Below are 12,188 nucleotides of genomic sequence, written 5' to 3' on the forward strand. Positions count from 1 at the left end.
GGGTGGGATTATGGGGCAGCCCACAGATCAGGGGAGCCTGTGGAGACCCCCTGTTCTCCATTAACAGCAGAGATCCATCCCCTGGCTGGGGCTTTTTCAGGGGAGGGTTTATGGACCCAGCAGCCCCAACCCTCTTCTCGTTTACCCCCGCTACCCAACTGGGGCCGAGCTGCCCCACCCCTCCCAGGGCATCAGCCCTCCTAGAGGCAGTGGGGGTGAACTCTGCAGAGATGGGTCCCCGGCCTGCCCTCCAGCCCCAAGGGGTGGGGGAGGGGGTGGGGGAGTCAGGGCTGAGCCGCCTCCCCTCGTTAAGGCTAACGAGCCTCCTGGGCCTAGAATCAGAGGAGTTTTAAAAGAGCCAGTGGTCAGTTAAAATACAATGGGCCTGTTTGGGTGTCAGGCCTGCCCTGACGCCAGGGTGAGGGGCCCAGCAGGAGGCAAGTAGCCAGCACTTGCCCTCTGCACCCCAGGAAGCCACACAGGGGCTGTGCTACTGTCCCTGCCCCCCCGGGCTGGCCCAGTGTACGGGCTCCCTGCTGGCGCCAGGGCAGGGGAGGGGCGCGCAGGCCGGGGAGCTCAGGATCTGCACCAGCAGGTCGGTGGCCAGGGTGTGCGAGGGCTCCTCGAAACCGATGGTCAGCAGTGGCTGGAAGTCACCCGTGGGCTGCGGGCACAGCATCCTGCAAGGAGAGCGAGGGGCACGTTACAGCCTCTGCCCAGGCCCAGGCCCAGGGGCGCCCAGCCCAGCCGGCGCCCAGCCAATGCGCGCCCAGCCCCCGCCCAGAGCCAGCAGGGCCCCCACACCCTGCCAGGACCACACCCACCCACCGCCAGGGGCGCCCAACCCAGTCAGAGCACCCAGCTTGTCCTTGCTCCGATCCACACAGCCACTGCTCTCCCCGCCCCTCCCTGTCTCCTGAGCCCTCCCGGCTGCCCCTCACCCACCTGGCTGCCAGACCCCCGCCCCAACCCCGGGCCCCCTGTGTCAGCCCTGGCAGGAGGGGGCGCTACTCTCTGTTTCCTGGTCCAGGGTTACTCAAGGCTCACCCCGCGGTGCCTGCAGCTGGATGGGTTTGGGTGCTGCCTCCGTAGGGAGGGTCTCGGGTGGAGACAGGGTCACAGGGATGTGGGGTCAGCTGGGCTGGACCACGTCACTGGGACTGACACCAACCCCCCCCCCATAGCAGCTCCCCACCTCTCACTGCTGCAGCCAGGAACCCCCTCCCTGCCCCACAGCCCCTTGGCCGACACCCCGGCACTCACCACTGCAGGACGTCGGAGGAGTGCTCTGCATCGGGGTCCAGGGGCACCCAGCGCCCGATGGACCAGAGCTTCTGCATCTTGACGGCATTCTCCCTGCCCGTGTCCCGGAAGCACAGGAAGTAACTGCAACAAAATTCAGGGGCGAAGGTCGGGGAGGGGTCGGACTGGGGCAAAGGCCCCCCTGGGAGATGACCTGGGGCAGCAGGGCTGAGGAGGAGCCTGCAGGGAGCAGGGGTAAATTGAGGATCGGGGGAGATGCCTAGCAGAGGGAAGGGGTGCCAGTTGGAGGGGCACGCAGTGCCCAATGGGAGGCCAGGTGAACCCCTCCATCTCCCCCATCTACACCTGAGCTCCCTGCTGCCCTCCCACCACAGACACCCCTAGGTCCCTGCCAACGAGGCAGGAAGGGATGGGGGGTGGGGTTGCCCCGTAACCCGGGGCTCAGTCAATCACTGCAGCTCAACATCAAATCTCCCTCGGGCCCAGGCCCCACTCCCAGGGCCCAGCAGCTCACTACTCAGTGTGGTGCCCCCGGCGCCGCCCCCCGGCGCCCGCCCCTTCCTCCAGAACGTCCAGGTTCCAGCGCATCTTCTTGTAGAGGTTGCGGGGCAGGCGGGCGGCCGTGTAGGGCGCGGAGATGCAGAAGCGGAAGACAGAGAGCTGGTGCCACTCGCTGAGCCAGAAGCGGCCGCAGAAGAAACATGAGACGCTGGGGGAGGGGGAGAAAAACCAAACAGATGGGGTAAAAGCCCCCTCTCCACCGGGGGGAGCCGTGGAGGGGCTGGCTTCCTCGGCCACCCTGTAGCATAGTGCCCCCTAGCACTGCATAGGGGCATTGGGGCTGACTGCGAAGGAAGAGCTCCTCCTACTGAGCCCCCCACCCTGCTCCCTGCAGCACAGCGCCTCCTAGTGCCACACTGGGGCATTGGGGTCAGCACTGACTGTCAGGGGAGAGTGCCCCCGGCTGGGTCCCCCACCCTGCTCCCTGCAGCACAGCACCCCCTAGCGCCACACAGGGACACTGGGGTCAGCACTGACTGCCGGGGAGAGTGCCCCCAGCTGGGTCCCCACCCTGCTCCCTACAGTACAGCGCCCCCTAATGATGTACAGGGGTCTGTGCTGACTGCGAAGGGAGAGCGCCCCCTGCTGAGCCCCCACCCTCACATACCTGAAGGGGTCGGTGTCCTCCAGGGAGACGAAGCTGAAGGAGGCGTACATCAGCACCAGCTGCTCCAGCCGCAACGCCAGCTGCTCTGAGATCTCCAGCAGCTGCAGGGGAGAGAGACCGGGAGCCTCTGGGCGTGGGCCTGGCACTGGGGCAGGACCCCGGGGGGAGGGTGTCCCCCAGCGCCGGGCAGGGAGGGACCCCAAGAGTCAGCATTCAGTCACAATCAACAGCTTGGGTGTCGGGGCTGCCCTGATGCCGGGGTGAGGGGCAGGAGGAGTCACAAGGAAGCCTTCCCGGGATGGGCAGCCCAGTCCCCTTCCTGGTCTTACCCCCAGGAGGGCTGCCACCCCTCGTCTAGTCACTGAGCCCGATGGCAGCTTCCTGGGTCCTGCCAGCCACCGGCCTCCAGGCATCCCTGCCCAGCGTGTCTAGGGCGGGCTGGTAACCTAGCTCCTTCTGCCCCCCAACAGAGCCTGGCTAGAGGACGGGTACTATTCGCTGGAGCCCCTCCCCCATTTCGTTAGTGAGGACATTCAACGGGGCTGGACCCAGCGATCCAGTCGACACCCCAGCCGAGCCCTGCCCCATCCCTCCCCAGCCACGCCCCACACTATGCCCAGCTACCTAGCCCACCCCTTGAACCCCTAGCCCCCACCCTGCACAATGCCCCCACCACCACCACTGCCCCACGCCCTCTGGCCCAGTACATCACCCTCAGCCTTCGGTTCTGCTCCTGGAGCCTGTACTCAAAGGCACATGACAACATCACATCCAAGGTACGTGTCAGTTAGCTCTGAGCTGGGGGTCCTGACTCCCAGCGCCCCTGCTCTAACCACTAGACTCCGCTCCCCTCCCAGAGCTGGGGGTAAAACCCAGGAGTTCTGACTCCCAGCCCCCTCCACCCCATCCAACACCTTTAACAGGAGAGTAGAGAAGGCAGGTGACCGTTTGCCCCGATGCGGGGCAGATGCACCCCACTCCCCCCCAAACCCTTATGCAGGCATCTGTGATCCCCCCCTGCCCCCAGCCCACTCACCCTCTTGCGCACAGATGCCTGCAGGGCGCCCAGGCTGGAGTTGTAGCTGCGGGCGGTGGACTCCAGGTATTCGAAGTAGGGCTGGCACATCTGCAGGAAGGTGGGCACGGCCTTGGCAAACTGCTCCTTCTGCATCCTGTCCCTGCTGGAAAGGCAGCGGGCACCCAGTCACAAGGGACCAGAAGAGGCTCGTTGGCACCGACGGCAAGCGGAGAGCTCCCACCAGCACCAGGCTGGGGCATGTGGGTCAGCAGTGACCGCAAGATGAGAGCGCCCCCTACTGCTCCCTGCAGGGCCTTGGCTCCTCACCGTCCCCCTCCTGGCCCTGGGTATCTGAGTTCTGCATCTCCAAGGGGGTACCGCACCAACACCACTCCCCATTCTGCCCTCTGGGGTGGGGCTCAGTGCGCCCACAAGCCCCCTGGCAGAGAGCTGGGCACCCACAGCTCCTGTTTGATACAGACCGGCCTCTTCCAGCGGGCAAAGGTGGCTCCTGGAACCTCCACTCCCAGCTGGGTCAGATCAGAGGTGACCGGCGAATTCCCCTTTTCCCCTGGAGGGCAGACCCCTGGTGGGGCACGGCCTCCCCACCATGTGGGGTACCGCCCAGATGAGCCCCTGGCTCCTCAGCAGAACAGCTGGGAACCCGGCATGGCACTGCCCAGAGCGGGAGCTGTGCAGGGTAGACTGGCTGAGAGATACTGTGAGGGGGGTGCCCGCTTGGTCGGGCATTAATCCTGCCCAGCACTGTCTGATCCAGTGCGGGCTCCGACCCATCCTAGGTCCATCCTCCCCTGTGTTCCCAGCCTCCTCGCCAGCGTCGGCCGCTCTGCCCAGCTCAGCGCCACCTGGACCCCTCCCTTCAGCACACAGAGCTGCCCGGGGGTCGCTGGTGAACTGGCCCGCTGCCACCCCCCCTGCTGCCAGGCTGCCCCATATCCGTCCCCCCCCACGCCAGCCCCCTCTCTCCCCACTACCCTCCACCATTGCCCCTCTGTGCCAGGCTTCCCCTTAACACCGCCCCACACGTCAGCCCCCTCACTCCCTACTGCCCCCTCTGTGCCAGGCTTCCCCTCCCCCCACTTCCCCCACCTCTACCCCCATGCCAGCCCTGTCTCTTTCCACTGCCCCCCTACACTGCCCCTCTGTGCCAGGCTTCCCCTTAACACCGCCCCCCACCTCTGCCCCCCATGTCAGCTCCCTCACTCCCCACTGCCCCCTCCGTGCCAGGCTTCCCCCTCCCCCCACTCCTATTCCCCCTGCCAGACCCATCTCTCCCCACTGCCCCCTCTGTGCCAGGCTTCCCCCTCACCTCACTCCCCCCAACTCTGCCCTCATGCTAGCCCTGTCTCTCCCCACTGCCCCAACCACTGCCGCCTCTGTGCCAGGCTTCCCCTTAACCCTGCCCCCCACCTCTGCCCCCCATGCCAGCTCCCTCACTCCCCACTGCCCCCTCTGTGCCAGGCTTCCCCCTCCCATCGCCTCTACCCCCCATGCCAGCCCCTTCTCTCCCCACTGCCCTCCACCACTGCCCCTCTGTGCCAGGCTTCCCCCTCACCCCGCTCCTCCCACTTCTGCCTCCCCCTGCCAGCCCCCTCACTCCCCACTGCCCCCTCTGTGCCAGGCTTCCCCCTCCCCTCGCCTCTAGCCCCCATGCCAGCCCCTTCTCTCCCCACTGCCCCACCTCTACTGCCCCCTTGGTACCAACCCCCTTACCCCACTGTCCCCCCGTTCACTGTTGGCCCACTTCTTTGCCATACGCCTTCCTCTCCCCATTGCCCCCATACTAGGTGCCCTCCCCTCTGCCAGTCATCCCCCCCACATCCCCTCATGCCAGCCCCCTCCAGTGCCAGGCGCCCCCCTCTCACCCCTGCACACCTGTAGAGCAGGTATGTCTGGAAATCCTCTGCCTTCTTCAGCAGGTACTTGAGCTTCTCCGTGACGGGGGTGAGCAGCTCTTCCAGCGTGAGGTTCTCGTGGGTCGGGGACTCGGCCTGCGGTGCTGGGCAGCTCAGCCAGCGGGCTTCGGCCGCGGGCGAAGAGAAGAGGCTGCTGTCCGGGCTGCAGGGAGCCAGGCTCGCCACGCTGCCAGGGCTGAAGCACTGGGCCTTGGCAGAGCCCTCTGGGCAGAAGGTGCCACTGTACCCCTGCTTGCCTGCCATCCTGGGGTCCCGTCTCGGCGTCTGCAAGAGAGGGAGCCGCTGAGGCCGGGGCAGGGGGCCGTGGGTTTTGCCCCCACAGGGGAGCAGCCGTTACCTGAAGGGATCGGCCAGGAGAGCGGGTTACTTGGCCCCCCAGCCTGATGCCGCCAGTCCCCCGTGCATCTCCCAAGGGCAGTGAAGAGCGCGCCGACTCTAGGGGGTGGAGACGAGGGGAGAAGGCCTTGTCTACACGGGGAAGCTAATCTGAATTAGCTAACAGGGCGAATTCAAACCAGATTAGCCCCCCCGTCCGGACACTCCCATTCCAGATAGAGGTGCCCTCAATCCGGATTCGCCCTGGCTGTAGAGAATCCCCGAGGGAGAGGGATCAGGCCCAGAGGTCTCAGGATCACCCAGAGGTGCTGCCAACCCCCCTGCCTCCCAGCCCATCCCCGTGCCCCATGCAGCTGCAAGGGGCCTTGGTACAAGCCCCCAGCTGGGGGCAGGTGTGCCCAGGAGCCCCAAGGCCAGGGCCCTGCGGCGGGGGAACCCTGTTAGGGCCCATTTGGCCACCTCCTGCAGGGGGCTGGGTGGGGCTGTTCCCGATTGTGGGAGCAGCCCCAGCTCCAGGCTAGACGCCCCAGTGAGGAGCTGGGCAGGGGGAGGGGGGGGGAGGGGAGGGGGCATCTCCCACCAGGCCCCCCAGGTAAGTGGTTGCTTGAGAAATTGTTAACCTCACTGCCTCAGTTTCCCCATCGGTGTAACGGGGGGGGGAAGCTGCCTGGGTTCACGGGGGTCACACTGCAGGGAGGGTGGGCGGGGCTATGATCTTGGGGGTGGGGCACAGGGCAGGGCTAGGTAGCTTTGGAGCGGGACAAAGCGATAGGGGCGGGGCCGTGTGACGGTTGGTTCCCCTCCCCTTCACCTGCTCCTCCTACTGCGCCTCGCGCCCTGGCCACTTCCAACCGCCGCCTCCGTGAGGGGCGGGGCCAAAGGAGGGGGCGGGGCCCCGGGCATCCCAAACAAGAGGGCGGGGCTTAGGCAGGCAGAGAGCGGGGCAGAAAAGAGCAAATCAAGGGGAGGGTCTGCAGTAGGGACCCCGTTGCTAAGGGGGCCAGCCCCCCACCTCTGCAGGGCCCCAGTTCCCCGCCAATGCTAGGGGCCCCAGGCCTTCCAGTCTCCCCCCACCTTAGCCCCCCCATTATGCCCCCTGCACCCCACTCCTCCCCCTCTGCAGAAGCTGCACTGAGGGGCCTGGATTGTCACCCCCTGTCCAGAGACCATGTGTGGGGGCAGGGAGCAGCTCCCACAGAGGGGGGCACAAAATGGGACATCCCCAAGGCTGCCCACCCTGACCCTCCTTGTGGGTGCTCAGGGCGTCCCTGACAGCCCTCCACAGGGGCCGTGGGCAGGAGACAGAACTGCCACTTCACGGGGAAAAAAAAACAGATTTGTTTTCATTCCACATGGGACCAAAAATGTGGGAAGGAGCCACAAGAATCACACTCTTCCCTAAAGCACAATTCGAATCTGTTCTAGCTGTTGCTCTGGGTCGAGCAGCACCTGCCGTTAGGGTGAAAAAATCACAACTGGCCACGCTGATATATTTTAAGTACTAAATAAATAAATTAAATAAAATTCAGCCAGACTAATTTACAAACAAGGAATCTGAGTGGTTCCTTCTGTCCCTCCCCGGACATTTCAGCTGCCTCAACCCAGACCTGCCAAAGCGTCAAGTTCATCCAAGGAACATTTTTCTGCCAGAGGAGCCAGCTCTGCCCTATAAAGCCCCAGGTGCTGGAGTCCTGGGATTTGTTTCTGCGGCAAAGCCTTTCCCCCCCCCCCCCTACGTGAATGGGTGTTTCATAGAGTTGACACCAGAAGGGATTATTTAATCATCTAGGCTGGCCTCCTGTATAGCACAGCCCATTAAATCCCCCCCAGATACCCCACACTGAGGCCAGAGACTTAGGTGACTCTAAACTGATAGGTTTCAGAGTAGCAGCCGTGTTAGTCTGTATCCTGGGTCTGTATCTGTTCTAAACTGATACAGACCCAGGGCTGAGAGGGGCACCCCAGCCCTACAGCAGGCCAGTGGGACCAGGGCACACATAAACCCACCCCAGCAGTAGCAGGAGTTCAGCCCCATTCTTCAGCAAGGGGTTCATGCTCCAGAACAGGGCAGGAGAAATCAAAACAACCTGATCCTTTCCCTTGCCCCAGGATCCCGCTTCTGTAGGCCCCTGCCTGCTCCCTGCAGGTCTGCTGTGTCTCTCTGACCACCTGGCTTGGTGGCCTCTTATCTCAGGCTCTGTGCTGCTCCACTCTCGAACCCATCACCTGGGGGGGGGGGAAAGGGGGGCAGCTAATTAACTACAGGTGGGGGTGGGCTAAACCCACCTTTTTTAAAGGGCCAGACCAGCCTGAGCCAGACACAGCTGGTCTCCTGCTCTAGCTCCATCGGTTTAGATGTGGGTGGGAGTTTTGCTGTTGATTTCCTTGGGAGTTGGATCAGACCTGTAGCGAAAGCAGGGCAAAGACCCCGTGTGGACGCAGTTATTCCACTAATAGAACAGCTCTAGTAGCACCGCCTGGAGCTACGTTTTTGCCCAAGGTTTCCGTTTTCAGCTGCTTAGAACTTTGCCAAAGTTTAATTGTTTGGGACAAAACATCCCCCGCCGGGGATCTGCTTCAGGTGAACTTGGGGAGTTTAAAACCACACAACTGGGGGGAAACGCCATTTAGCCCATGTGGAAATTTTTTCCCAACCATTTGGTTCAGCAGTTCTAGCGCCCCCATGTGGTGACACAGGGACATTTGATGGATGTGGGGGAGGCGGAGGTCCTGGGGTCAGGGAGATGCTGCTCCTTGGGCCAGGGGCTGTCTTCCTGGCCTGTGTTTGTACAGCACCTGGCACGATGTGCTCCTGGCCCATGATTAGGGTGCCTAGGCACTACTGTAATACACCTAATAAATAACGTACAGCACCGAGCACCAGGTCTTGGTCTGACTGGGGTGCCTAGGCATTACCGTAATACACCTACTAACTCACTAATACAATGTGATCCCAACAGGCTCTGAACTCAGAGACCAGAATAAACTGAGCCCTGGGTTAGAACAAGCCAGGAAAGAATTGTTTTCCTGGGGACAAATTTAAAATATGTTTTTAAAGTTTGGGGCAAAATTTTGTTGTAGGGTTTTTCCAGGTTTTCATCAAAAAGCCAATGTGTGTCGAACAAAGTCATTTGAATGGAAAATATATTTGACACCCAACACCCCGTTTATTGTTTAAAATAATCTCATGACATTTTAGGCCAATCTTGCAATTTGACTCGGGATCTTAAAATGCCTGGGGTTGGCAATACTGGATGTCCCCTTACTCATTGGTGTGTGGCTCAGGGTTAAGCCAGTAGGAGGTGCTATAGGCTGCCAGCTCATCTCTTCTCTGGCTTCTCCATTGATTTCTGCAGAATTCCAGATTCCAACCGTTATGGATTCATCACAATGATGACTGAGCCGTGCTCCATCTTGGTTGGTGTTGACTCTGGTCCCTAACAATGACAGCCAAAATGGCCAGTGTGTTAACAGTTGATCATTTTAGCCCAAACATCTGGCTCATACCAGGCCTGGGGACTGTGGGCAGGGCTTGTAGGTTGCACCCGTCCCCTAACCTTTGTTGTGTCGATTTAGATTGCAAGAGCCTTGGGGCGAGGGCTGTCTCGGCGGTTGTCCGTGCAGCTCCAAACGAAGCCATCCCAATGTCTGCTGTTCTGTGTTTGCGCAGCACCCCCAGCAGGGGTCTGATCTTGATTGTCCCTTCCCCCGGCACCATTGTAAGAAACATGATTCTCTTCTCCTCCCTCTGAGCCCTGAGCTAGCTTAGACCATGCTGCCCATCACCTCGGCATCAGGCCTTTTATCACTTGCTGCTGAGGGAAGAGCTAAGGACAAGGCCAGAAGGAGACACAAGGAGGCAGCGTGTGATGGAGACAGGTGGCCGCAGCGCTGGGCCAGCACGGGTGCCATGAGACGCCCCCTCCGGGGATCACGGCATTGGGAGCTAATAGCAGAGTACAGGCGCGCTGGGCCTGTTACATGCATGAGAGGGCAAACCCCTGCCCAGCCCAGCCTGGGCCCCCAGGTGCCCCACACCAGCCCAAAACAGGTGTATGGAGAGCTCTGGGCTATGCAGGTGCCAGACTAGCTGGTCACGACGATCCCTTCTCCTCAATGGCTATGAATGAGCCTTCAGGACCAGCCCATGGCTGACCAGCTCAGCCGCTACCCCCCAGCAGTAGGGGGGCTCAGAGCCTGCGTGGGCTTCCCCAGTGGTGGGTGGGGAGACAGGTGCACCCCACATCCTGGGCAGCTCTTCCGGGGCTCAGCTGTCTGGAGGCAAGACACTAGCAGAAGGTAAGGCCCCTCTGCCCAGCCCCCATGGGCTCTGGCCACTTGCTCCAGGAATGCGGCCACGTGGCTGGTTGCTGGCAGCGCCAGCCCAGGAGCACATCTGAGGGGCAGACCCGCAGCGGAGGTAACTTAGCATTGCGCGAATGGTGTCAATGATCCCCAGCTGGTGTCAGTCTAGGGCACCCCCGGAGAGCTGGCTCCGAGCGTTTCTGCCATGATGCCCCAAGTGCTGGGTGGAAGACCAGGGATGAGTGGGACACGTAGGAGACTGCTGAAGCATTTGCTGGCGTGTGGAGCGTGTCAGCAGAGAACTGGACAGATGACAGTATGGGGAGCTCTCTCCTCTAAGTCTGTATGAACCCACTACCCCATTGCAGCACCAGGGGGCGCTGTGCTGCAGGGACAGGGAGTCTCAGTAGGGGGCACTCTCCCCTTGCAGATAGCACCAAATCCAATACCCAAGAGCAGGACTAGGGGGCGCTGTGCTCAGTAGGGAGCATTTCCCCTCACAGTCAGTGATGGCCCTAATGCTCCAGTGGGCGCTGTGCTGCTGGTAGGTCTACTGCTCAGAACAGACCCCAAACCTAGCCAGGCATGCTGAATAAAGATCCCCCAGAGCCCAGGCTCCATCCCAGCTCCCTCCAGGAGAATCCCCCCTGCCTCCCTCAATCCCCATATAGGAGCATCGGGACTTGGGCATTTCCCCCACTTCCTGTCCTAAACTGCCATGCACAGGGCCCTGGACGAGCTAAATAAACTCCAGGCCCACTGCGGCACTGCCCTGTTCCCCAGAAGGGGGCGCTGCAGCTACCATCCCTGCCCTGGGATTCTCTTCACTGAACTCACCAGGTCCATATTAACCCCTGCTGCACTGAGGCCAGGTGCCTCCGTTGGTTCCTGGGCCTTCTGCAGCAGGTTGAGGGCCCAGCCACGGTGCCACCACACACTGCCCAATTTCTACGGCTTGTCCCATCTGGCAGCCTCTCACCACCATTGTGGGGAGCTTCCTCCTCAGCCTTCAATGTGCTTCTTAACCGGGGGGGGAGGGGAGAGCATCAGTCCCACAAAGTTACCAGTGGGGAAACTGAGGCAGGGGACGCTTGCCCAAGGTCAGTGGCAGCGGAGAGAACTGAGCCCAGGAGTTCTGGCTTCCAGCCCCCTCCCCCTGTTCAAACCACTAGACCCCACTCTCCTCCCAGAGCTGGGCATGGAACCCAGGAGTCCGGAGTCCCAGCTGCTGCTCCCGAAGGGTTTCCCACAGCGCTGCTCTGGTTGAGGGCTCTTCTAGCCTCCCGGAATGAGACGCCTCCGACAGCTGGGCTGCAACATTTGCTTAACTGGTCTATAATTTACAACTCACATCTCATAACACAAAGGCAGCTGATTGGCTCCCTCTTGCCCCACAGAACACAGCCCGAGGGTTTCCCTGCGGGGACAGAGGTAGTTAAAAGGCAGGCGGGCGGCGGGGTGACTGTAACCTTGAGTCTTTGCCTGGAGCCAGAGCGACCACACCCCAAAGGCTGACAGGCAGGGGCGGGAATGTTAAAGAAGGGGAAACTGAGGCACAAGAAAAGTGACTCCACCAGGCACACACAGCAAGTCAGTGGCAGAGCTGGGAACAGAACCCAGAAATCCTGATTCCCAGCCCCTCCTGCTCTAACCACGAGAGCCCACTCTCCTAGGTCCAGGACAGAACCCTGACTTCTGGCCATATGTCCCTCTTTAACCACTAGACCCTTCTTTCTTCCCCATCAGTAACAGAACCCAGGAGTCCTGATTCCCAGCCCCACCTCCATCACTAGACCCCCCCACCCATTCATAAGCAATGGGCTCGACGCCTGCCAACCAGGATGAGAACAGCCCCTGTTGTGGCAACGCTTCCCTGCATCCCGACACTGCGGTGAGGGGCACAGCTCAGTGGGGGCTGGAGCAGCAGGCAGGTGCATGAAGCCCCCATGGGGAGGTGCTGCAGGACGGGGCAGCACCCTGTGGGTGGGAACTAGAGACAGTGTCCTCCCCCACACCCCCGGGGATGGGAGTACACAGGGAATCCCTTCCCCCAACCCCTGTGGATCTGCTGTGCCCTCAGCCCTTGTGCCTGCCTGACCTCCCCATGGGGCCAGCAGCCCCCAGCTCTCACCCCAGTCATACCCAGGGAGGCCCCTGCTCC

General features: G+C 61.8%; 1 protein-coding gene across 1 annotated transcript; it reads right to left on the reverse strand.

Annotated features, from left to right (window-relative positions):
* Positions 1–490: 490 nt before the first annotated feature.
* C19H19orf67 (chromosome 19 C19orf67 homolog) lies at positions 491–5,629 on the reverse strand. Its single transcript, XM_065419641.1, has 6 exons — positions 5,346–5,629; positions 3,468–3,612; positions 2,432–2,532; positions 1,778–1,972; positions 1,264–1,386; positions 491–680 (listed from the first exon to the last, which is right to left on the reverse strand). Exons 1-6 carry the CDS (start codon positions 5,627–5,629, stop codon positions 491–493), a joined length of 1,038 nt encoding a protein of 345 aa, XP_065275713.1.
* Positions 5,630–12,188: the final 6,559 nt, after the last annotated feature.

The sequence above is a fragment of the Emys orbicularis genome, chromosome 19, assembly GCF_028017835.1.
Source record: "Emys orbicularis isolate rEmyOrb1 chromosome 19, rEmyOrb1.hap1, whole genome shotgun sequence".
NCBI classification, from domain to species: domain Eukaryota; kingdom Metazoa; phylum Chordata; order Testudines; family Emydidae; genus Emys; species Emys orbicularis.

Bases quoted from the DNA above. Each gene is read 5' to 3' on its own strand.
- C19H19orf67 (XM_065419641.1), bottom strand. From the start codon at position 5,629: ATGGCAGGCAAGCAGGGGTACAGTGGCACCTTCTGCCCAGAGGGCTCT. The intron at 2,533-3,467 runs GTGAGTGGGCTG...TCTCCCCTGCAG, and splicing joins AGGCATCTGTGCGCAAGAGG to CTGCTGGAGATCTCAGAGCA. The intron at 1,973-2,431 runs GTATGTGAGGGT...CCCCTCCCCCAG, and splicing joins GAGGACACCGACCCCTTCAG to CGTCTCATGTTTCTTCTGCG.